The sequence below is a fragment of the Bos taurus genome, chromosome 5, assembly GCF_002263795.3.
Source record: "Bos taurus isolate L1 Dominette 01449 registration number 42190680 breed Hereford chromosome 5, ARS-UCD2.0, whole genome shotgun sequence".
Lineage (NCBI taxonomy): Eukaryota > Metazoa > Chordata > Mammalia > Artiodactyla > Bovidae > Bos > Bos taurus.
The window spans coordinates 110,512,502-110,537,363 of NC_037332.1; the positions used below are offsets into that span (position 1 = coordinate 110,512,502).

Genomic DNA, 24,862 nt, shown 5'->3' on the forward strand with positions numbered 1-24,862 from the left:
CCAGAGGTAGTAACGCATGGCTCTACTTTATATACTCTTGAACCCCTTTTTTTTTAAAAATAATTTTTATTCATTTATTTTTGGCTGTGCTGAGTCTTTGTTGCCGTGCGGGCTTTTCTCTAGCTGCGGCCAGCGGGGGCCACTCTCTAGCTGCGGTGCGCCGGCTTCTCCCTGTGGTGGCTCCTCTTGTGGAGCCTGGGCTCTAGGCTCGTGTGCTCAGCAGTTGCAGCTCCTGGGCGTAGTTGCCCTGAGGCATCTGAAATCTTCCCAGATCAGGGATTGAATCTGTGTCTCTTGCATTGGCAGGTCGGTTCTTTACTACTGAGCCACCAGGAAAGCCCATGACCTCTTAATCTGACGTATAAAACACACATAGTGTTAATGTTAACCATTTCTCAAAAATTCAAATTTGGTATAAAATAGTCTTTGGTCATTTGGGCTAAATAAGTGCCACTTGGGCCAGAATTTTTTCAGTTCTGTTGAACAAACAGCAGTCTGTAACTTAATAGACATTTCTCTAAAGAAGACATACAGATGACCAATAGGCATGTGAAGAGATGCTCAACGTCACTAATTATCAGAGAAATGTGAATCAAAACTATCTTCATTTGCCACCTCACACCAGTCAGAATGGGCCTCATTTAAAAGTCTGCAAATAGAGAGAACAGCATTGAAACATATACATTACCATATGTAAAACAGGTGAGCAGGGCAAGTGCATGAAGCAGGGCACTCAAAGCTGGTGCTCCGGGACAACCGAGAGGGATGGGGTGGGGAGGGAGGTGGGAGAGGGGTTCAGGATTGGGGGACACATGGGGGGATTACCTGAGGCTGCTTCATGTTGATGTATGGCAGAAACCATCACAATATTGTAAAGTAACTATCCTCCAATTAAAATAAATTAAATTTAAAAAGTCTACAAATAATAAATGCCAGAGAGGATGTGGAGAAACAGGAACCCTCCTACACTGTTGGTGGGAATGTAAATTGGTACAGTCACTATGGAGAACAGTATGGAGGCTCTTCAAATAACTAAAAATAGGATTACCATTTGACCTAACAATTCTGCTCCTGGACATATACCCAGCGTAAACCATAATCCAAAAAGATACATACACCCCAGTGTTTATTGCAGCACTACTCACAATAGCCAGACCATGGAAACAACCTAAATGCCCATCACCAGGGGAATTGATAAAGAAGGTGTGGTACTATATACAATGGAACATTACTCAGCCATAAAAAGAAGGAAATTGTGCCATTTGCAGAGATGTGAATGGACCTAGAGACTGTCATACAAAGTAAAGTAAGCCAGAAAGAGAAAAACAGATATAATATCACTCGTATGGGGAATCTAGAAAAATGATACAGACGAACTTATTTGCAAAGCTGAAACAGAGATACAGGTGGAGAGAACAAACATATGGATATCAAGAGGGGAAGGGTGGTGGGATGAATTGAGAGATTGGGGTTGATGTGTGTACACTACTCTGTGTAAAATAGGTAAGTAATGAATAGATACAGAATCTAGAAAAATGGTGCTGAAGAATTTATTTGCATGGCAGCAGTGGAGAAACAGACATAGAGAATAGACTTACGGACATGGGGAGAGGGGAGGAGAGGGTGAGATGTATGGTGAGAGTAATATGGAAACTTACATTAATATATGTAAAATAGATAGCCAACGGGAATTTGCTATACGTCTCTGGAAACTCAAACAGGGACTCTGTATCAACCTAGAGGGGTGGGATGGGGAGGGAGATGGGAGGGAGGTTCAAAAGGGAGGGGATGCATGTATACCTATGGCTGATTCATTTTGAGATTTGGCAGAAAACAACAGAATTCTGTAAAGCAATTATCCTTCAATTAAAATATATATAAAGCAAACAAAAAGGTAAGTAATGAAAACCTACTGCATAGCTTAGGGAACTCTACTCAGTGCTCTGTGGTGAGCTAAATGGGAAGGAAATCCAGAAAAGAGGGGATATATGTATACGTACAGCTGATTCACTTTGTTATGCAGCAGAAACTAACACAACATCGTAAAGCAACTATACTCCAAACAAAAAAAATTAATTAAAAAAGGATATATACATCCCTATGTTCATAGCAACACTGTTTATAATAACCAAGGTATGGAAACAACTTGACTGTTCATTGACAGATGAATGGATAAAGATGTGGCATACACACACACACATATATACAATGGACTATTACTCAGCCATAAAAGAATGAAATAATGCCATTTGTAGCAACATGAATGGATCTAGATATTATCATACTAAGTGAAGTAAGTCGTAAAGAGAAAGGCAAATACCATATGATGTCACTTACATGTGGAATCTAAAATATGACACAAATGAACTTATGAAACAGAAACGGATTCAAAGAGAAGAAAGAGAACAAACTCGTGGTTACCAAGTCGTGCGGAGTTTGGGGTTAGCAGACGCAAACTATTGTATACAAGATAGATAAACAACAAAGTCCTCTGTAGCACAGAGGACTACATTCAATATCTTGTAATAAACCATTGTAAAAAAGAATATCTGAATATATATATGCATTACTGAGTCACTTTGCTGTATATAAGAAACTAACACAACATTGTTAAAAAAAAAAAAAAACCCACAAAAAACAACTGTCTTTATGCAGTTTGCAAAATTCCAAAGTGTTCTGTCTGTATAAGTAACAGATTGACTTTTAAGTTGTCATACTTTGAATTTGTGTTTCTTGTTCACTATGCTTCTGGAGCCCAGTCTTGCAAAGTTAGACCTGAAACAGATTGGTTCTTATTAAGAGAATAAGCCAAAAGTTTCGGGTAAAACAAGTCATAACTACTCTAGTCAAATAACCGCAATCCTTTCAAAATTCGCACTATTGGGACTGTGGGGTCTGTTTTCTGTGTGGTGGCTGAATGAAATTGGGCAGCTAATTTCGCAATCCTAAGAGACTTCTAAATTTAAAAAAAAAATCAGAAATTGTTGTTGTGGATTAGCACTTTATTAAAGTAAAACGTTCGCATTTTATTAAAGTGAAATAACACTTCATTTATTTAAGGGGGATTTTTGCAGAAACTAACGCCCGTGACATTAATGTGTCTCCGGTCAACGATGAGTGAAGACTTGCCGACGTGAAGTAGAAACTGTCCCACACGTTTTGAAAACAGCTGACATTTTTGCCACTGGAAGGGAAAGGAGAATGGAGAGGAATGAGTACAGAGATTCAGTTTGGGAAGACGGTAACATTCTAAAACATGGTTGGCAGTGATGGCTGCACAAAAGTGTTTACTTAAGGCAGCTGAACTGTCTACTTAAAAGTGGTTACGTTTACAGGAATTCCCTGGTGGCCCAGTGGTTAGGATTTGTCACTTTCACTGCCATGGTCAGGTTCAATCCCTGGTCAGGGACCTGAGATCCCTGCAAGCCACGTGGAGCAGCCAAAAAGCAAACAAACAAAAAAGGTAAAAAAACATTTTTTTGTATATATTTCACCACAACTTCAAAAAAGGCCTTCTGTGTCCTGGCTTAGCTACCCCCTCAGCCCCTCTTGGCCCTCAGATCATGTCCCAGTGACAGCGTGCTGTACTTCTGACCTCCCCCTCAACAGCCCTGCCTCTCCTGGCTTCTACATCTTTGCTCTGCTCTTGTCTGCAGGGCCTCTTCTTCACGTGGTCCATTCCCCGCGCTTACCCCCTTCCCCCATCATTTTGAATAAGGAAGAAGACAATTGGGAATCACAGCCTCACGAAAATCAGCTTTGGGGATCCACTCACGATCTAAGTCCTCCCCACTCTGTCCTTTCTATCTGCAGTGAAGTAGCCAGTGAGTCAGAACATACCTGGGCAGGCTCTGGGGCCCCTGGAATTCTTGACATTTACCTTAGCCTATGTGGCCACAGCAGCTGTGATGCAAACTTCCCCCTGGTTCTAAAGCCTCATACCTACCTGGTCACTCCTCTCCCCAGCACTGCCAGTGGAGAAAGGGTGGGGTTCAAGTCTGTCCAGGTGTCAGGGTCCTGGGAAGTCCTGGAGGATGCTATGAACTGAATGTGTTTTCCTAAAATTGAACACCACCCCACTCGCCCCCATCCTACCCTGCTGGCCATGAGATGGTATTAGGTGGAGCCTTTGGGAGGTAATTAATATTAGCTGAGGCCATGAGAGTTAATGCCCTTATAAGAGTCCCTGCAGAGCTTGCTTCCTCTCTGCCCTCTGCCACGGGAGGATACGAGGAGTCAGCCGTCTGCCGTCTAGTAGAGGGTCTCACCAGAACCCAGCCATGCTGGCACCCTGATCTCAGCCTCCAGAATTGTGAGAAATAAATGTATATTTAAACCATCCAGTCTATGGGACTTTGTTATAGCAGCCCAAACAGATTAAAGCAACAGAAAACAAGATATGGAGTTTCAAGAATTTAAAATCATGAAAAGTGACATTTGGGGCTAAGCAGGCCCAGCTCTTGTCCTGGATTCTGGAAAAATTGGACTCTGTTGATCTCTGGTTTTGAAGGGACCAGTGTCCAATAAGGTTGGGCTGTCATTACCCGTCAGTTGCTGTAGCCAGAGGCACAGGCTGGAAAGACACTGTCCTTAGGCTTTAAGGTATTAAAGGCATTAGCAAAACTCATCATGATCAGAAAGATCTGAGGAGGTAGAAAAAAGCAGCGCACTCTTTCTAGGTGAGCGTGGCTTCCGTTCTTCAACTTCTGGCTCCTACAGCCCACACGTGTTCTGTCTCTTCCTGGCCCTTGGGAGGCGCCACCTGACCCAAGGACGGCAGCCCCTGCTCGCCCTGCTGGGTTCTTTGTAGACTGAAACAGTGGCTCCCATGGTAGGGGCCTTATTAGACTGTGCCTGGGGTGAGATCTACCCTTGGAGAAATGATGGCTTCGAGACTTCTTTCTTAATAACATCTGTAGCTATTATGAACAACACTCACCGTAGAAATTTGAAAAGCAGAGATAAGTTGGGACAGAAAACAATTCATATTACCACCTTAGAGATACTGAGCATTTTAATTTTACTTTTTATTTGTTTAAACTTCTTATTTTAGCATATAAATTGCATATAAAGAACATCCATATACCCTTTACCCAAATTCACCTGTTGTCAATCTTTTCCCCATTTGCTTCAACATTCGAGTGCTCTCTTCCTACCAAACAATCATCTATCATCTATTTACCATCTACCTGTCTTTGTCTTTATCGTCTATCTATCGTCTATCTTCCAACTGTCTGTCTACTTATCTACCTGTTTATCTATCTTTGCGGAGGAGGGGCATACTACACTACATGTGGAATCTTAGTTCCTTGACCAGGGATCGAACCCCTGACCCCTGCAGTGAATGCTCAGAGTCCTAACCACTGAACTGCCAGGGAATTCCCTCTGTCTATCATCTCCATCATTTATCTATCTATCTATTTATCGTCTATCTACCTCTTGGGCACTTGGTTCTCATTTAATCATGAAATTGACATTTTTCTGTCTTCAGGTGGGCCTGCTACCCCTTTGTACAGAATTCACCACTGTGGTTGTATGAAAGAAGGGGCCTGGCCATCAGGCTACCTCAGACTGGTAGTCGACATGGGTTGGCTCAGTTCATCCTGTGGGCTGTGATAGTTGGCAGCTCCGGGCACCATTTCCACAGCCAAGGTAGGTTCTGACAGGCCAGCTGGCACAGGCCCAAGTGTCTGCAGAAACGCCAGCTCTGTCTCTACGGCAGGGTGCACACCACAGCCTCACTGCGTTATTGCCTTTGCCCCGTAACCTTGTAAAGTAAGTGCACTGGGCCATGAAAGCACTGATGCGGGTGAGAGGAAGCTCAGGAGCCGTGCGTGAAAAGCAGTGTAGACAGATCTGGGGATCACGAAGCAGGAGGGAAGGTGCCACTCTGGTCTCCCCAGAGGCTGGGAGGGGGTGTTTTCATGGTTGAAGGAAATGAGGTTTTAAAACCTGTATCACATGCAGAAACCAAATGGCCACCAGTTGTGTCTAAAAGGCCAGCTATCCTGGGAGATTTTGAGAAATATTGGAATGGAATCCTGCAGCTGTGGACATACACAATTCTTCCGTTTCTGAAAGGGCTATTTTTTAAAGACTGTAAACTGCTTGGTAACAACCTAGAGGGGTGGGATGGGGAGGGAGGTGGGAAGGATGTTCAGGTGGGAGGGGACAGGAGTAAATCTATGGCTGATTCACGCTGATATTTGGTAGAAACCAATACAATACTGTAAAGCAATTATCCTTCAATTAAAAATAAATTTTAAAAAAGAAAAAAGGAATGTAAGCTGCTAACTGGTATTTTTTACTCATTTATTTTTGGCTGCGCTAGGTCTTCGTTGCTGTGAGGGCTTTCTCTGGTTGTGGCGAGTGGGGACTAGTCTCTAGTCGCGGTGCAGGGGCCTCTCATAGCAGTGGCTTCTTTTGTTGCAGATCAAGGGCTCTAGAGCCCTTTGGCTTCAGTAGTTGGGACATGTGGGCTTAACTGCTCCACAGTATGAGGAATCTTCCCAGACCAGGGGCTCAACCCATGTCCCCTGCCTTGGCAGGCAGATTCTTAACCATTGGACCACCAGGGAAGTCCCTCTGCAATGATTTCCTGACTACAATTTTCTCTTCTTGTTCTTTTTATTTGGCTCGTTTTCTATATTATCAGATATTGAATGCATCGTTTTAAAGTTATAATATTTTAAGCATTGCTCACATAGGCTGCAGTTATAATACAAATAATTAGTAAGCAGGACTTAAGAGTGAAGAAGATGCTCTTACAACTGACTGTGTCCACACAGGTACCAGTGTAACCTTGCCTGGCTACCTGGCTTTTAGGTCATAAGGCTGGAAACAAGGATATTCTCTCTGCACGTGTTGGGAACTTCTAAATCCATCTCGACATAGTTTCAGCTCCACCTCAGTCGATGCTCTGAGAGGTCCAGGAGTTTCTGCAAGCCCTGAAATCTGGTTATGGAGTTTGAAGGTGAGCACACGTCTGTCCAGTAGTCACGGAGATACCGGAGGCCCCAGAGCCTTTGCAAAGGCAGGAATGCCAGGGCTTGGCATCACAGGCAGAAAAGGGCCCAGGCCAGGAGCCTGGAGGGGGTTGGGCTAGAGAAGCCGGTTTGGGGGCCTCAGCTGAGCTGGCCTCTAGGGGACAGAGCCTATTCCTGGCCAGGAGGAAGGAGGCCAGGGGAGGACAGGTGGCTGTGGCTGTGTTAGAGAGGATCCAGGTAGAGCCCAGGAGGAGAAGAGGAGTCCTCCGGGGAGGGAGACAGATTCATCACCTGGGAAACCCCCAGGAAGCATAGAAAAGACACTGCCACGAGAGGGTACAGGTTGGGGTGGGGGAGTCCTGGCCTTTGCTGTGGACTCCTCATCCTTGGTCACATCCTTCCACATAACTCCTATTTTCCTTTCTTTGCAACTTCCTGCTCCCTGCCTCTCCTTCCACAGGGGATCAGCCATGAGGGGAGTGGGGTGGGGAGTGTAGACTTGCTAATGTGGAAACACTCTCCAGAGCCCAGACTGAAATCTGGGTTTTACTGAAAACCCTTTGGTGGGACGGCTAGCAAATCCTGACTCGTCATCATTTGGGGTCTAGTTTTCAGGGGCTCGTCTTCAACTGCCTTGTCTCCTTTCATTGTGGTGTGGTACGTTTTTCATTTTAATTAATTTTTTTAAACTGGAGGACAATTACTTTACAGTAGTGTGATGGTTTTTACCATACATGAATATGAAGTGGCCATAGGCATTCATGTGTCCCCTCCATCCTGAACACCCTCCTCCTGCCTCCCACCCCACCCCATCCGTCCAGGTTGTCGCAGAGCACCGGCTTTGGGTGCCCTGTGTCAGGCATCAAACTCCCACTGGCGATTTATTTGACGCGTGGTAATGTACGTGTGATACTGTAACCTGGGTACAGGGCGAGGTTTATTCTATCACCACCGTGAAGCTCCACTGTCCTCTTCCCCCTGTGGGCACTGCCAGTTGGCTCCGAACCAGAATTCCTCCTCCCAGCCATGTAATTACAGGTAGTATTTGATGCTTGGGTGGACTTTGGCCCTGGCAGCCTGAACCTGGCTCTCCCTATCTTTGTCAGCCTGGAAACCTCTTCTTCCGCAGTGACTTTATTAGTGTTTAATGATTCACAAGGTGCTAGATTAATGAAACAAGTCAAGTGATACCAAAATAGCTCACAGGAAAGTTTAGAGTCTCTCATTACTAACCCCTCTCCTCTCTAATCTCCCTCTTCCACAGGGGAAGAAAAGCTTGTATTTCATTTCTGCATCACTTTATTTATTTATTTGTTTTCTTTTTTGTTTGTTCTTTTGACTAATACTGATTGAGCACTTCCTGGGGGGAGGGTAGGCTTGGTCCTAGGTGTCGGCTACAAACTTGAGTAAGGTGGAGGGGGCTCCAGACCTCAGGGGATGATGTCATGGTGGAAGGAGACCCAAAGGAAATTTTTTTAAAAAATGGGAATGGGTAAGATAACTCCAGATCGAGGCAATTGTTAGAAGGGATAAACAGGATGCTGTAATAGAGACTAATGGCTGGTGGGAAGCTGTTTAAATAGCTGGTGCCTGCTGTACCGAGACAGAAAGGAGCAGAAAAAGTTAGCCCTGGGAGGACTTTGGGGGAAGGGCTTTCCAGGCAGAGAGAAGTCAAGTGCAAAGGCCCTGAGGCAGGAAGAGAAAAGAGAAGTGTGTCTGAGGAGCAAAGTGTTGGGGCAGGGAGGTCGTGGGAGCTGGTCATAAGCAGACGTTTAGATCGTATAGTAAGTACAAGACTGTGGGACTTGGTGGTCCAGCAGTTAAGACTCCACGCTTCCACTGCAGGGGGCATGAGTTCGATCCCTGGTCTAAGATCCTGTACGCCATGCAGTGTTGCCAAAAAAAAAAAGACTGTGTGTGTGTGTGTGTGTGTGTGTGTGTGTGTGTTGAGGGGGTAAGGAGCTGCATCAAGGTGCCTTGCCTCCTGTTTAAAGCCTCCCTCCAAAGGCTCTGAGGACGCCGAATAGAGGGAGGAAGAGTGGAAGCCAGAAGGTTATCCAGTCAGCCCAGTGAGAGGTGATATTGGAGGCTGTGGGGGTGGAGATTAACAAGGTGAGTTTAGAGGTAACATGGATTAGCAGGACTTGGTTATGGGTTGGGGTTCCCAGATGACTCAGTGGGAAAGAATCCGCCTACCAATGCAGGAGATGAGGGTTCCATCCCTGGACTAGAAAGATCCCCTGAAGAGGGAAATGGTGACCCACTCCAGTATTTTTGCCTGGGAAATCCCGTGGACAGAGGAGCTTGGCAGACTACAGTCCATGGGGTCACAGAGTCATACACGACTGAGAACTGAGCGCGCACGGCTACGGGTTAGATGTCAGGGCAAAGAGGACTGAAGATAGGCCTTTGGGTTTAGGCGCAATCTCACTGCTCACTGGGTTAAGTGGTGACATCCTGTACAGAGCTGGGGAAATCTGAGAAAAGTGAGCTTTAGGGAAAAATACCCCACTCAGAGTTCTACTGGGCAGGTTAGGTGTGCAGTGCCCGTCAGACATCTGAGGGCAGATATCCGGTAAGAGGCTGGCACCTGAGTGTCCAACTCGGGGGAGCAGCAGGACCGGAGATGTGGGCCGTGTGCCCGAGCGCAGGCTGTGTCTCCCAGAGAGACAGTGGGGTGCACGGAGGATGGAGGCAGGGGAACCCAGATCATCCAGGAGAAGAGAGGAGCTGGGAAGTAAGTAGAAAGAGGAACACCATCGGACTTTGTGGGATTATCACCACAGCAGGCGAGGAGAGTCTCAGGAAGGTGGCGTGTTCAGCTGTGTCACTTGCTGCTGCGTGGAGGGGCGAGAAGGGCAGTGAGAAATACCCCCTTTCTTCCTCTTTTTCTCTTTTGGCTACGCCGTGAGGTGTGTGGGATCTTAGTTCCCTGAATAGGGATCAAACCTGCGTCCCCTGCAGTGGAAGTGCAGAGTCTTAGCCACTGGGCCATCAAGGAAGTCCTGAAATATCCCTTTCTTCTGGCCACACGGGGCTCATGGGTGACCTTGTCGAGAGCAGTTTCCCTGGAATGATGGGGGACAGGGACTGTCATTGGAGGAAAGCAGACAAGTGGTGGGAAGCAAAGCATACGGAACAGAACATGCAGAACACTCTTTGATAGACGTGTGTTTATTTACAGCTATTTTTCTCCACGAAGCAGTGAAGAGAATGCAGGGAGATGTGACTCAAAGGAGATGTTTTGTTTTTCAAAGTGGGAGATATCTGAGCGTGCGGTTTGCTGATGGGAATAACCCAGCAGGGCGGGGCACGATGCCGAAAACCACAGAAGAGAAATCCGCTGGAAAAGGAAGGTGTGAGCCCCGGAGCTCGGATGGACGGGTGGACTTTGAACAGGGAGACAGACGGTGGGCGACCACGGAGCCAGGCATCCTGTCTCTTTTTCTCAACGAACACCCAGCACATGGTGCTGGAAGGTGTTCAATAAAATTGGTGTTGGCTGAATGAATGAGGGTACTGGGGGCGGGGGGTGGGCAGGTGGGGAGGTGGGAGGGGGCTTTCTGCTTCTGCTGGCTCAGGGAAGGTTGGAATGGGGAGGGTGGGGGGCTGCAGAGTCGAAGCAGAGCAATGGCGTAGAAGAAGGGTCAGTCTTGCGTCACAGTGAAGACTCCATAAGAATTCATTTCTCGTCCAGTTGACAGTGTCAAATGAATGATGCCCACCTTGCCCTCGGTGAATTGCCACTCCACTTTGTCATCAACTAGGTTCCCAAACATACTCCTCTGTGGTATTTTCCTGCTCTGCATTTCTGGTCCTGGCTCACATCACACGCTTTTGATTACGGAGGCTTTACAGCTTTTCTGGGTTTTTTTGGATAGTATAAGGATTACCTCACACCATTTCCCCATTTCTCCCTCACTTCTTCATTTTCAACCACATTTAGTCACTCTTTTGGAGACAAACAGCGCCCGCCTACCTGCCCCAGCTTCTTTTCTCATTAAAAAAAAAAACAAAAAACAAACCCCAAGAGCTATCACGGTGATTCTGTTTGAATTTGTTTTGCATTCCTGTCTATCAGTTTATCTGGGATATTACATTTGAGTTTTTTAGTAAAACTTTTTCCTTGTTAAAAATGTAGGCTTTGTGAATTTTTTTCGTTTTTTAAAAAGTGGCCTATAACTTCCAGTTAAGTGCAAAATCTTACATTTATAGGCAGTGTAACCACCAACAAGACTGAAGTGGGGCTGTTCCCAAAATCCCAAATGGGGGATCCCTCGAATCCCCTCCCAGCTGAGCTCTGTCCAGAGGGAACCCATATTAGGGCTATCTATGATCATAGATTGACTTTCCCTGGTTTTGAGCTTCATATAGATGGCATCAGTATGAACGCCTTTATATGTGACATCTTTCATTTCATATTAAATTTGGGGGCTCATCTGATGCTCCCTAAAGGCTGGTGCTGCTGTGAGAAGTGAGGAGACCACCTTCCACAACCTGTGCCCCCTCAGGCAACTGTCCATCCACCCATGAGGACAACAGCCACCAGCTCCACCTGCCTCTCTCCCACATCAGCCACGGATCCCCGCTGCCCTTAAGTTTGGCCGATTCTCATATGAAGAGGTTTCCACCTCCCCGTTCTGGCAAAGTCCCTACCTGGATGCGACCAGGCTGACCACGGACCAATGAGGTCTGGGACAGTGTGGTCATAGGGGCAGCAGGGACCAGCCAGGCAGGCAGTGAGGGGACAAGCCAAAGGACAGGGCCTGTATCCTGGAGGACAAGCTTCATGAAAACCCATTGCTGAGCCTCCTGCAGCAGCCAGCACGGGCCATGGCCCGGCCCAAGCTCCCCGGGGCCCACTGGATTGTGGGGCCTGGGGGATGCACGGTGGGGAGGAGAGAAGCTGGTCCTATAGGCAGGCAGCCGCCTTCATCCTTGGGGAGGAGAGGAGAAAGGAGAACCATGGGCTGAGCTCTCCTTAGGAGTGCCCCCATGCAAGGCCAGCAGCTGGGACATGGAGGTTTCCACCCCTCCGCCAATCCACAGAGGAAAGGAGAAAGGCCCCCAAAGGGACTGGGCTTGGCCAGGATGGCACAGGGACAGCTGGATGTGAGACATATATCTGCCTTAGAGGCCCAGCCAACTATGCTCTTCCTGCCCCTTCCAGGCCTGAGGAATGTGGGGACTGTGTATTCCAGCCCCTAGCTGGCCCTGTTCGTCCCCGAGGGGCTGTCCCTTTGTCCCATTGACTCCCCATCCGGCTCCTCTCAGACACCCCCGTCCTGGCCCAGCGCTCCCTCCCAGGGAGCTGGTTGCCCCCCAAATTCCAGCCTGGCCACCTGCACTGAGAACCATGCTGCTCACCCACATCCTCGGGGTGGACACTCAGTACAGTGTCGCCCTCCTTCTTGGGGGGGTGCTGCTCCTCCAGGAGGGTGCCCTCCACCCCCGCCCCCACCCCTGGGCTGAGGCCTCTCCCACCCTCTACCCTCTAGACCTGGTCCCCTGGAGAACAGATGTGGTCCTCCAGGTGGTGGCTCAGCCCCCATTTTTGTGGTGGGTGGTTTCTGAGTGAGAACAGACCTGGTGAGTGGGGTGTCCTGAGCAGCACCCACACTTCCCAGGTCACAGTCTGCACCCTGAGCAGACCCTGTGCACCCAGCGCCTCCAGTCCTTCTGAGTAGGAGATGGCATCTCTGTGAGGACCTGGGTTGCGGAGACCAGGCTGGGTCCCTGAGAACTGCTTATTAAGAACAGCTTCTGGGACCAGGACCTGGGAGGATGGGACCCTAGGAACGGGGACCCTAGGGAGATGCAGACAGGTCTGCCTGGGACCTGCGCTCTCACAGCCCAGGGCGGGGGCCCTTCTCCTAGCGTAAGCCCACCTATTCTCCATCTGTGTGGCCCTCTTTGCCCAGAAGGACTACACCTTGTAGATTGTTTTGGTCACTTGCTTCGAGGAATGGAGGAGGGCTGCTGGCAAGAGCCTAGCAATTGAAACCGAAGGAGATACAGTGACAAAGTTCTCCCACCAAACACGCATGAGATGTGTCACAATCCTCTGATTTGGCTCAGAGCTGAGATAGTCTGGGTGTGTCTGGGGAACCCCAGGATGTTTTTTTGGTCAATTCCTTGAGTAAGGGATTACGGGTGCTATGTGTCTGAGCCAGGCGTGGCTGTGTCTCTTTGCCCTGGCAAACTCTATGCAAGACCTGTTTTTCTTTTTTCTTTCCTTTTTTGTCATTGTGTGGTTTCTGGTGTTCCAGGACATTGTGGGGAGGGGGGGTGGGCCACAAGATGTTACCCCCAGGGATCACGGCCTTGAGATGGGGGAAGGTGTCCAGGTTTGAGGCAGCTCAGAGGAAAGGCTGTCAGCTGAGACAGGGTGCATGCCAGGGTCCCGATCTCCTTTCTGCGCTGGCACATTCTCCCTCCTCAGGACCCTCCCTCTTGGCCCCCCACCAGTGTGTCTTCCGGGCCCCCCTGTGACTCTGCCACGTACCAGCAGCTCACCCTCGGCACCGAGCAAACACTTGACAAATGGTCTGTATTATTGACCTTATTCACTTTGCCAGTATTCACCTGCTCCAGAGAGACACAGGAGATCAGGGAGAGAGAAGCCTGTGGATCCATCCAGCATACCCGGCTTCCTTTGCTTCTCAGAGGAGTCCGACCACACACACTCCATGTAGGCACCCCCCACGCCCACCTGAGTCCTCTGAGGAAAGCACCCAGAGGCTGTTTCTTTTCCTCAGGCTCAGACAACCTGATGCTGTTCTAGAGAACTGTGGCTGGCCCCCGTCACTGGGCTCTGGATCTGGGAGGGTGAGCACCCACTCCAATATTCTTGCCACAAGAACCCCATAAAGAGTATGATAAGGCAAAAAGATATGACACTGAAAGATGAACCCCCAGATCAGAAGGTGTCCAGTATGCTACTGGGGAAGAGTGAAAGGCAATTACTAATAGCTCCAGAAAGAATGAAGTGACTGGGCCCAAGTGGAAACAGCAGTCAGTTGTGGATGTGTCTGGTGATGAAAGTAAAATCTGACACCATAAAGAACAATATTGCATAGGAACCTGGAATGTTAGGTCCATGAATCAAGGTAAATTTGACGTGGTCAAGCAGGAGATGGCAAGAATGAACATTGACATTTTAGGAATCAGTGAACTAAAGTGGACGGGAATGGGCAAATTTAATTCAGATGATCATTATATCGACTACTGTGGGCAAGAATTCCTTAGAAGCAATGGAGTAGTCCTCATAGTCAACAGAAGAGTCCAAAAGGCAGTACTTGGGTGCAGTCTCAGAAATGACAGAACAATCTCGGTTCATTTCCTACATAAACCATTCAACATCACAGTAATCCAAACCTTTGCCCCAAGCTCTGATGCCAAAGAAACTGGAGTTGACTTGAAGCTTCTGACCTTGAAGACCTGCAAGACCTTCTAGATCTAACAACAAAACAAGACGACCTTTCAATCATAGGGAATTGGAATGCAAAAGTAGGAAGTCAGGAGATACCTGGAGGAATAGGCAATTTGGCCTTGAAGTACAAAATGAAGCAGGGCAGAGGCTAACAAGAGTTCTGTCAAGAGATTAGTCACAGCAAACACCCCTTTCCAGCAACACAAGAGATGACTCTACACATGGACATCACCAGATGGTCAATACTGAAATCAAATTGACTATATTTTTACAGTTGAAGATGGAGAAGTTCTATATGGTCAGCAGAAACAAGACCTGGAGCTGACTATGACTCAGATCATAAACTCCTTATTGCAAAATTCAGACTTAAAGAAAATAGGGAAAACCACTAGACTGTTCTGGTGTAACCTAAATCAAATCTCTTACGATTATATAGTGGAGGTAACAAATAGATTCAAGGGATTAGATCCAGTAGAGTGCCTGAAGAACTATGGATGGAGGTTTGTAACACTTAACAAGAGGCAATGACCAAAACTGTCTCAAAGAAATAGAAATGCAAGAAGGCAAAGTGGTTGTCTGAGGAGGCTTTACAAATAGCTAAGGAAAGAAGAGAAGCAAAAACCAAGGGAGAAAGAGAAAGATATACCCAACTGACTGCATAGTTCCAGAGAATAGCAAGGAAAGATTAGAAGGCCTTCTTCAATGAACAATGCTAAGAAGTAGAGGAAAACAATAGAATGGGAAAGACTAGAGATCTATTTAAGAAAATTAGAGATATCAAGGGAACATTTCATGCAAAGATGGGCACAATAAAGGACAGAAATGGCAAGGACCTAACGGAGGCAGAAGAGATTAAGAAGGGGTGGCAAAGGCGGGGTTCAGGGTGGAGGACACGTGTACACCCATGGCTGATTAGTGTCGATGTATGGCGAAAGCCACTACAAAATCGTAATCAGCCTCCGATTAAAATAAATTAATTAATTTAAAAAAAAAAGAAAAGGTGGTAAGAATTCACAGAAGAACTACACAAAAAAGGTCTTAATGGCCAGAATAACCATCATGGTGTGGTCATAACTAGAGCCAGATATCCTGGAGTGTGAAGTTAAGTGGTCCTTAGGAAGTATTACTACAAACAAAGCTAAAGGAAGTGAATGAATTCCAGCTGAATTATTTAGAATCCTAAAAAGATGATGCTGTTAAAGTTCTGCACTCAATATGACAGCAAATTTGGAAAACAAAGCAGTGGCCACAGGACTGGAAAAGGTGTTTTCATTACAATCCCAGAGAAGGGTAGTGCCAAAGAATGTTCAAACTCTGGACAATAGCGCTCATTTCACATGCTAATAAAGTTATGTTCAAAATCCTTCAAACTAGGCTTCAACAGTATGTGAACCAAGAACTTCCAGATGTTCAAGCTGGTTTTAGAAAAGGCAGAGGAACCAGAGATCAAATTGCCAACATTTTGTTGGATCATGGAGAAAGCAAGGGAATTCCAGAAAAATATCTGCTTCCAACTTCACTGACTGTGCTAAAGACTCTATGTGGATCACAACAAACTGTGGAAAATTCTTAAACAGATGGAAATACCAGACCACCTTACTCGTATCCTGAGAAACCTGTATGTGGGTCAAGAAACAACAGTTAGAACCGGACATGGAACAACATACTGGTTCAAAACTGGGAAAAGAGTACTTCAAGGCTGTATATTGCCATCCTCCTTATTTAACTCATATGCAGAGTATATCATGTGAAATGCCAGGCTATGCAAATGACACCACCCTAATGGCAGAAGGTAAAGAGGAACTGAAGAGCTTCCTGTTGAAAGTGAAAGAAGAGAGTAAAAAAAGTGGCTTAACACTCAACATACAGAAAACTAAAATCATGGCAACTGGTCCCATAACTTCATGGAAAATAAAAGGGGAAACAGTGACAGATTTTATTCTTGGGGGGTGGGGGGCTCCAAAATCACTGTGGATGGTGACTGCCACCATGAAATAAAAAGATGCTTGCTTCTTGGAAGAAAAGCTATGACAAACCTAGACAGTGTATTAAAAAGTGGAGACCACACTTTACCAACAAAGGTACATATAGTTAAAGCTATGGTTTTTCCAGGAGTCATGTATGGTTGTGAGAGTTGGACCATAAAGAAGGTTGAGCACTGAAGAATTGATGCTTTCAAATTGTGGCGCTGGAGAAGGCTCTTGAGAGTCCCTTGGACAACAAGGAGATCAAACCAGTCAATCCTAAAGGAAATCAACTACTCTGACTATTCATTGGAAGGACTGATGCTGAAGCTGAAGCTCCAGTACTTTGGCCATCTAATGCCAAGAGCCTCCTCATTGGAAAAGACCCTGATGCTGGGAAAGAGTGAAGGTGGGAGGAGAAGGGGATGGCAGAGGATTAGATGGTTGGATAGCATCACTGACTCAATGGACATGAGTCTGAGCAAACTCCAGGAGATGGTGAAGGACAGGAGAACTGGTTGCTGCAGTCCACGGGGGTCACAAAGAGTCAGATGCAACTGAGCGACTGAACAGCAACAACATTCATTTTGAGACCCCACTTGTCCTTCTCCCTCATCATCACACCAGTGGTGTCGGGCGCTAGTTTGGGCCCGGATGTTCATCACTAGGTTCTACTAAGACCTTTACCAAACCAGCATCTCCCTGACCTCAGGGAGATGGTGAGGTGGTGCACTGGTCCCAGGGCTCCTGCTGCCCCGAGGGCCTTGGACTCCAGGGAGAGCATGTGGGAGGGTGCTGGGGGGTGCAGGGGGAGAAGAGAGGGGTGAGGCCCACCCAGATCTGAGTTGATAGCTTCTCATCCTCTTATCCCTTCTCTCTGTGACTCGGGTGACTCAAGACTTAAAACATTGGCGAGAAGGTCAAACACTGCCACCTCTGATATCCCTCCAACCTTCCCCAAACACGGATTCTCTCAGCTGCCTGTGCTGTGTGCTGGTCGGTCACTGGCACATGGACCCCTCTCCCCCTGCCCCCCAGATGTGGAAACAAGCTAGGTTGGCTTGTCTGCATTGGAGAGGGGCAGCCGGGCCTCAGCAGGGAACAGAAGGTCCAGGGGTGCCTGGCCAGGCTGGGGTATGGAGGGTGAGGAAGGAGACGGTGTTGGAGAACATTCTAGAAGAAGAGACCTCAGAGCTACTGGATGAGGAGCTACACTGGCTGGGACACCTCCCCTGGGGATGTGGGAGCCAGGTGCCTTCCCTGCGATGGACCCCTGCCTTGGTCTCCCCATAAGATGCTCCCGCCCAGCCTTGAGGGGCAACTGATGCTGGGCTGAGCTCAGAGACATCCTAGCATTCTGGGTGCTGGAGCCACCTGGGAAGGGTTGGGGCAGATTTGGGGGCTCAGTCTTCTGAGGGTCCTCCAGGGCACAGGGGCTTAGCAACAGGAGCCCCAGACTCCTCAGGTTGCCATCTGCCCCCAGCACCAGGTTTCAGGCACCGGAGACTCTCCCTCAGAAACTCTGGGGGAGAAGGTGGGGGAACAAGGAGCACTTAGTGGGTTGAGCGATGGGAGGAGACACTGGGGATGCGAGAGCGGGGCTTGGTTTGAGTCACAGCATCTTCCGTCCCTGGAAGGCAAGAGATTCTTGGGGACCGAGCCTGGTCTCTGCAACCCAGGTCCTCGTACAGATGCCATCTCCTACTCAGAAGTGTCCCCTCGCTGCCTGCCTGATTGGCCGCTGCTTCCCAGATGACCTCCCAGACACCCTCCCAGACCGCACTGGTCCGTGGTCAGTCCTGGTGGCATCCAGGTAAGGCCTTTATCAGAACAGGGAAATGGAAACTGAAGCTGTCCACGAGGGTGTGACATTTGGGTGGGGAAGTTCATGGGTGGCATGAGTGGCCCAATTTCAGGAAGAGGTGAGGCCCAACTCTGCTGACACAACGGCTTCCAGGCGCTCTGATGATATATAAGGCCTGCCGCTTGAGCAGCTTCAAGGAGGAGGACACAGGCTGTGACTGAGCATACCATCAGAGGACTCGGAGCCAGGGACGGTAAAGAAGTTGATTCATGGGGCCTGGCAGAGCGGGGCTGGATACCACATGACAGGGGACCCAGGACGGGGGCAGAGTGGCATGGAGAGGCCGTGTCCAGTCAGACTCCAGGTAGAGGACTGGGTCATCATCGAGGCTCTGAGAACCCTGCATTGCTCCTGCGGGGAGACCCTGACTTCCCTGGGAGCCCCCAGTAGGGGTCAGAGAAGGAGGTCTAGTGGCTCAGCAGAGATGTGGGGTGCAGGAGGAAGGGGTGTGGCAGAGAGGGGAGCCCTGGGCGGTCCCAGAAGGAGCCCCATGTCTCCTGGCCTCTCCCACCTCTGTCCTCAGACACCTGATGGACGAATATACCTTCACTGAGAACTTCAACAATCAAGGATGGCCTTCCAAGACCTACCTGTGCTACGAGATGGAGAGGCTGGACGGGGACGCTACGATCCCTCTGGACGAGTACAAGGGCTTTGTGCGCAACAAGGTGACCGACCAGCCCGCCCGCAGCAGGCGGGCCCTCCCCGTGGGGGGACGCTCAGGGTAGAAGGTTGTCAGTTGCACACGGGGTGGCCCACAAGCTCTCTCACAAGGTCCCTGTAGCTGCTGCTGCTGCTCTGCCTGGAATCAGGTGGGGACCCTCTCTATGTGATTTACAGCTTTGAGCCACATGTCAGAAGCCAGTCACAGCCACCCAGGGCCTGGTACCTCCAGTCCAGTGTCATCCCGGAGTTTCATGACTTGGTTACTCCTCCGCCTCTGGGGAGGGGTTGGGACGGAGGGTGACGCATGGGGACAAGGGGCCGGGTTCTTCCCTTGACTCTGCCCAGGGCAGGCTCTTGCCAGAGAGCCCGATCCTCTCGCAATCACCACGGGCTTGGGAGGCCGGGCAAGACATCAGCCCACTGCTTGAGAGATTCTGGCAAGGGTACTGATCCCCACAACGCCGCCGCTGCCAGCTGTATTTAGTCCAGGGATGCTCTGGGCTCAGCACAGGGTGATGCCCAGAGTAGAAGCTTGTATAAGTTTTGGCACAACCCTGGGTTAGTGGGGTAGGGTCGTGGAGGAGCTGGAGAGCAGAGTGAATCGCTCCAGGGAGGAAATGCCCACTTCCATGGCAGGAGGCCAGTGTTGGAGCTCCCCTGGCCTCCTTTCTCCCCGCACAGCTGGAATAGGAGAAGCGCCTGAAGTCCCTATCACGGGCACAAGGTAAGAGGGACTCCAGCAAACTCAGAAATCGAGATGAGTCATACTTCAACTCAATAGTTTAAAAGTCAAAATTAACGCAATTCTGTGATGCAAGAAACAGCAACATCTGCCTGAAGACTGATCAGTTTCAGAGCTGTGCAGAGCCATAGGGATACTGTGTCTCTCAAGGGGCTTGGCATTCCTTTGGATCGTGTAAATCCTGCATTGAAATAGCGTTTCACTGGGTGCTGAGGCTTGCCCCCACTGTAACTTCGTGCTGGGGGCCAGCGCCTCACCTGCCTTCCTTCCGTGGTCTTTCCCTCCGCGCTAGCCCCTACACAGCAAAGGACAGGACGCTTGTCTTCCTCTTCTCTGTAGGGTTTGGATCAACCGGAGAAACCCTGCCATGCAGAGCTCTACTTCCTGGGAAAGATCCATTCTTGGAATCTGGACCGGAATCAGCACTACAGGCTCACCTGTTTCATCTCCTGGAGCCCCTGTTACGATTGTGCCCAGAAACTGACTACATTCCTGAAGGAGAACCACCACATAAGCCTGCACATCCTTGCCTCCCGCATCTATACCCACAACCGTTTTGGGTGCCATCAGAGTGGCCTGTGCGAACTGCAAGCGGCTGGGGCCCGAATCACCATCATGACCTTTGAGGGTCGGCAGGGGTCTCCTGGGGGTGGGGCAGTGGCAGGGAGAGGCCTGTGGGAAGTTGCTAGAAAGAGCTAGGCAGGGTGGGAATCCGTGGCGCAGAGGCCTTTGTGTGCTGCCTGAGAAGGGAGGCTAGGCTCTGGAAAGAGTCTATGGAAAGAGAGAGTTCAGAGGGGCAGAGGTGGTTCAGGAAGGGAGGGTGGGGGGGGTGAATATGAATGGACTAGGGGACTTCCAGAAAGAAGGAGAACGGGCTGGCTCAGATTCCAGGAGCAAGAAAGAATCTGAGGGCTTGCTTCGGCTGCACATATGCTGACACTGGAACAATACAGAGAAGAGGAGCATGGCCCCCGGGCCAGGAGGACGCACAGACCCGTGAAGCGTTCCATATTCTCCTCAGCTGAGAAAAGGAACGTGCTGACGAAGTTCTAGAACCTATTATACAGAGTGAAGCCAGTCAGAAAGAGAAAGACAAATATCATATATTAACGCATATACATGGAATCTAGAAAGATGGAACTGATGAACCTGTTTGCACGGCAGCAAAGGAGACGCAGACAGAAAGGACAGAATTTTGGACACAGAGGAGGAAGGAGAGGCTGGGATGGTTTGAGAGAGTAGCAGTGAAACATGTACATTACCATATGGAAAATAGAAAGCCGCTGGAAGCTTGCTGTGTGACACTAGGGACCAAAGCCAGGACTCCGTGACAACCGAGGAGGGTGGGATTGGAGAGGGAGATGGGAGGAAAGGTCAAGAGGGAGGGGACATGTGTATACCTATGGCTGATTCATGTTGATGTATGGCAGAAACCATCACAGCATTGTAAAGCAATTACCCTTCAATTAAAATAAAAATAAAAACATTTTTTAAGAAGAAAGAATTTGAGGGGTAAGCTAAGTCCCTGAAAGGAAAGAGACAGCAGGCAGCGAAATGACGACGGGGAAAGCCAGGCTGGAGCTCACCTTTCTCTCCCTGGTCCCCTTTCAGACTTTAAGCACTGCTGGGAAACCTTCGTGGACCACAAGGGAAAACCCTTTCAGCCCTGGGAGGGGCTAAATGTAAAGAGTCAGGCACTCTGTACGGAACTGCAGGCCATTCTCAAGGTGAGGGTTCCTCCCGGCTGCTTCCCTGGACCTCCCCCCTCCTCTCCTCTTCTCTCCCTGGGCCTTTATGTTTGGGCCGCAGGAAGCCTTCGTTGCAGCATGCAGGGGCTTCTCTCTAGTTTCCCTGCACAGGCTTCTCTTGCTGCAGAGCAAGGGCTCCAGGGCGGGCTGCGTACTTCTCTGGGCTTAACTGCCCTGAGGCCTGTGGGATCTTCATTCCCAGACCAGGGGTGGGACCCATGACCCCTGCCTTGGAAGGCAGTTTCTTAAGCCACCAGGGGAGTCCCTGCCTGGGCTTTCCCCTCTTTTTAGAGCCTCCTCTGGGGTGATCTGTTCCCTCCTGCGACACTGGCTCCATTCCTTCTTTCCTTTTTCTTTCCTTTCCCGAGGGGTCCCTCTACTTCCTCTACTTCCTCACATGCTTGTGTCCCTCCTTCCTTTCCCATCTTTGTGACACTCCCCAGACCTCCTCTCTGTTTTTGTTTCATCTTCCAACTGTCTCATTCCCTGCTTTGTCCTAGACTCAGCAAAACTGAAGGATGGACGCCAGCCTCTCTAAAGAAGGCAGGAGATCTCTATTCAACAGCAGAACAAAACACTTTCTTTCAAGAAGTGTAAACATGACATTTGCTACTGTCTCCAGACTGATTCAAACAGACCAGCAAAAAACAAATGGCTCAAAAGAAATAGATTTTTTTAAAATAAAAATCTGAGTAGATTTACTTTTCATTCAAACCTATGTTGTGTTTCAAATCTACGTCAGTAGGATTCTAATCAATACTATCAGAATAGTTTCCGATTTTTAGATAAATGAATATTTTAATAGATTTTTAAATGCAAAGCAATAAAATGAAATATTAAGAATCTCTCACTCAGTTTTATTAAAAATTATTAAAATTCAGATTTATTAAATGGGCGATCTCTCCCCCCTTTTTAAATAGTAACATCATCATCTGTTGAAGAATAACTATGTCAGTATCGTCCTAAGTACTTGACGTTTAACTGCCCAACAGCCCTCAGTCAGTCCTGTTATTCTCCAGTGAGCTCCTCACCTGTAATAACTTTTAATTTTTTAATAAATTAAAAACTTTATTAATAATTGCAAAGATGCGAATGCCTTTTTCTTTTGTAGTGGATCTGATTCGTGGTGGAGTGGAGGTATAATGGTCATACTAATTCCTGCTGGTATGAGTTAAAATCAGCTAACGCTTGTAGGAGGGAAGCCTAGGATTCAAAAATCTGCAGCCCTCGACAACCTATCACACTGGTAGCATTACTGTTTTTGAAATGACAGACCATGGGATAAGAGAAGAGAAAGAACAAGTCTCAATACTGAAAGAGAGCTTTCAAATCTGCAGCTAGATAACTCCAGGGATTACTGCAGTCCCCACACCACTGTTACTTCTACTGCCCTGGAGAGGAAGCCAGAGGGAGGGGCTGTCGTGCACAGATGATGAACTGGCCCCTGCACAGTACATGGACCCAAGCAGAACCGGTCTCAGGCACTAGATTTCTCTCCTGCCGCTGACTCTGTGGGGACTGAATTGAGCTGAGTCAGCCTTGCACAAGGCGTCCAGACAGCAAAGTCTCCCCAGGTCTCTCCTCTCAGACTTCTGCTCAGTGTCACGGGCCCCAAATGTGTCACAACCTCACACAAAGTGGTCCAAACTGCATCACAACCTCACACACACATGTGACTCTAAGAAGCTGGGAGCAGAGCCATTCAGTGTGAGACCTGAAGTGATAGAAAATGAGGGACAGATGATGATGGTGGTTGAGAAGGGAGGAAGGGACTAAATCAGGGAGGGCTGGTGCGTCTGAGGGAAGGAAGGACAGGTAGAGAAAGGTAACCTGGGAGGGAGAGGGGAGGGGAGAGGTGAGCAGAGGAGCAGGGCTGAGACCCAACAATGGGAAGACGAGGGGCCTGAGGAAAGGATGCTGGGGTGAAGGAGGGTGGACAGGCTCAGAGCCGTCTGGAAAAGCTGAAAGTAGGGCTCATTTCATAAAACAAACCATGTGGGGTGGGTAGGTTTGTCCAGGCCTGGCTTGGCTGCTCAGTGATGCTGGCCCACTATTGCTGTCCCCTCAGCTCAGCTCTCAGTGTCTCCTCAGGGTCTCGAATGGCTGCCTAACTCCAGACCTCACACCTCATTCCAGAGGGGGAGAAAGAAGATAGGACAAAGCCCGGAACTTCAGAGCCCACACGTTCTTCTAATGGACACTAGCAGCGTCTTACAGCGAGAGGGGCCGGTGGGGAAACCCTGTTGGTGTTGCACTTGACCCAGTTTGGGCTGCAGAGGGAGCAAGATTGGCTCTTGAGTTCCTCACCTGTGATACATGGAGGATAACAGTGACTGACTGAGGGCCGTTGGGCAGTTAAATGTCAAGTACTTAGGACAATGTTGACATAGTTAATCCTCAACAGATGATGACGTTACTATTTAAAAAAGGGGGAAAGATCACCCATTTAATAAATCACTCAATCTACAACAAACCATCAGCCCTCCAGTTCACTCTGGATCACCCTGCGTGCAGCCAGGTGCCAGGGGAGACGTGGGCCACAAGCAGCATCTGGGGCCTTGGCAGCAGGGTCATTACGGCCCAGACCCAGGCCAGGCCTGTTCCCCTCCTCTCAGTGTTGCTGATGGGGCCTCACCTCCTACCTCCTGGGGACTCCTTCTCTGACCCCTGGGGGCTCCTCCTGCACTGCTGACCCTGGGCCTGGCCTCTTCCCATGGGTCCCAACCACGTTCTGTGCTGATGGCCTTATTTCTGTGTCCCCTCCCTCTCCTGCTGCAGGCATGTCAGGGAGTTTGCAAGTCCCCAGAGATGATGGACTCATGCCCATGGGAGGGAAGATGGACCAAGAGGGGGCCCCTTTCACTTGTCTTCAACACCCACCTTTGGTTTTAAACTCACCATGTCTCCCAGTTTTGACCAAGCCCTTTTCACACCCAAGCTCATCCTGGCTTTACCAAATCTCAGGGAATTACTGCTTAGCACCACTTGGCTATGAAGCAAAGTCCTCTTTCCCTCTTCCCAAGGTCTCACAGGTAGGTAGAGGCCACATTCACACCTGGGTCCCTGCCAATCCCCAGCCAACCCTGAGAGACCTTCCTAAGGATACTCACAGGGAGGCTGAAGAAGGCTGCAAGCAAAGCCGGGGTTTCCAGGGCCAGAGTCTGGAGTTGACCTGGTCAGACCTGAGAGCGCACGTGGGAGGCTTCAGAGCACAGGGGAGGGACTGAGACAGGACCCGATCCCTGGGGAGACCTGGGGAGAGAGCGAAGGAGGGGCAGGGCTGAGGCCTGGAGGAGGCCCGGAGTGAGGGGACAGGACCATTTATCATCTAGGGAGCTGGAAGGGTGGTCTCTTCATCACCCTGGAGCCCCGTGAAGGTGCAAGGCTCTGTGTTGTGTCCGAGGGTCCAGACAGAGCACTGTATCAGGGGACTGCTGGTGGCTGACCGCACACCGGTTTA

General features: G+C 48.9%; 1 protein-coding gene and 1 non-coding gene across 2 annotated transcripts; both read left to right on the forward strand.

Moving 5' to 3' along the window:
* Window positions 1–18,769: 18,769 nt before the first annotated feature.
* On the forward strand, window positions 18,770–22,116 carry APOBEC3Z1 (apolipoprotein B mRNA editing enzyme, catalytic polypeptide-like 3A; the record flags this gene model as incomplete). Its single annotated transcript, NM_001163936.1, is given in 4 exon segments — window positions 18,770–18,914; window positions 19,994–20,282; window positions 21,266–21,381; window positions 21,903–22,116. Coding segments are annotated over 4 exon segments (558 nt in total). The 3' UTR covers window positions 21,918–22,116.
* LOC112446843 (U6 spliceosomal RNA) lies at window positions 20,564–20,670 on the forward strand. Its single transcript, XR_003034934.1, has one exon. It is a non-coding gene; the product is annotated as a U6 spliceosomal RNA (small nuclear RNA).
* Window positions 22,117–24,862: the final 2,746 nt, after the last annotated feature.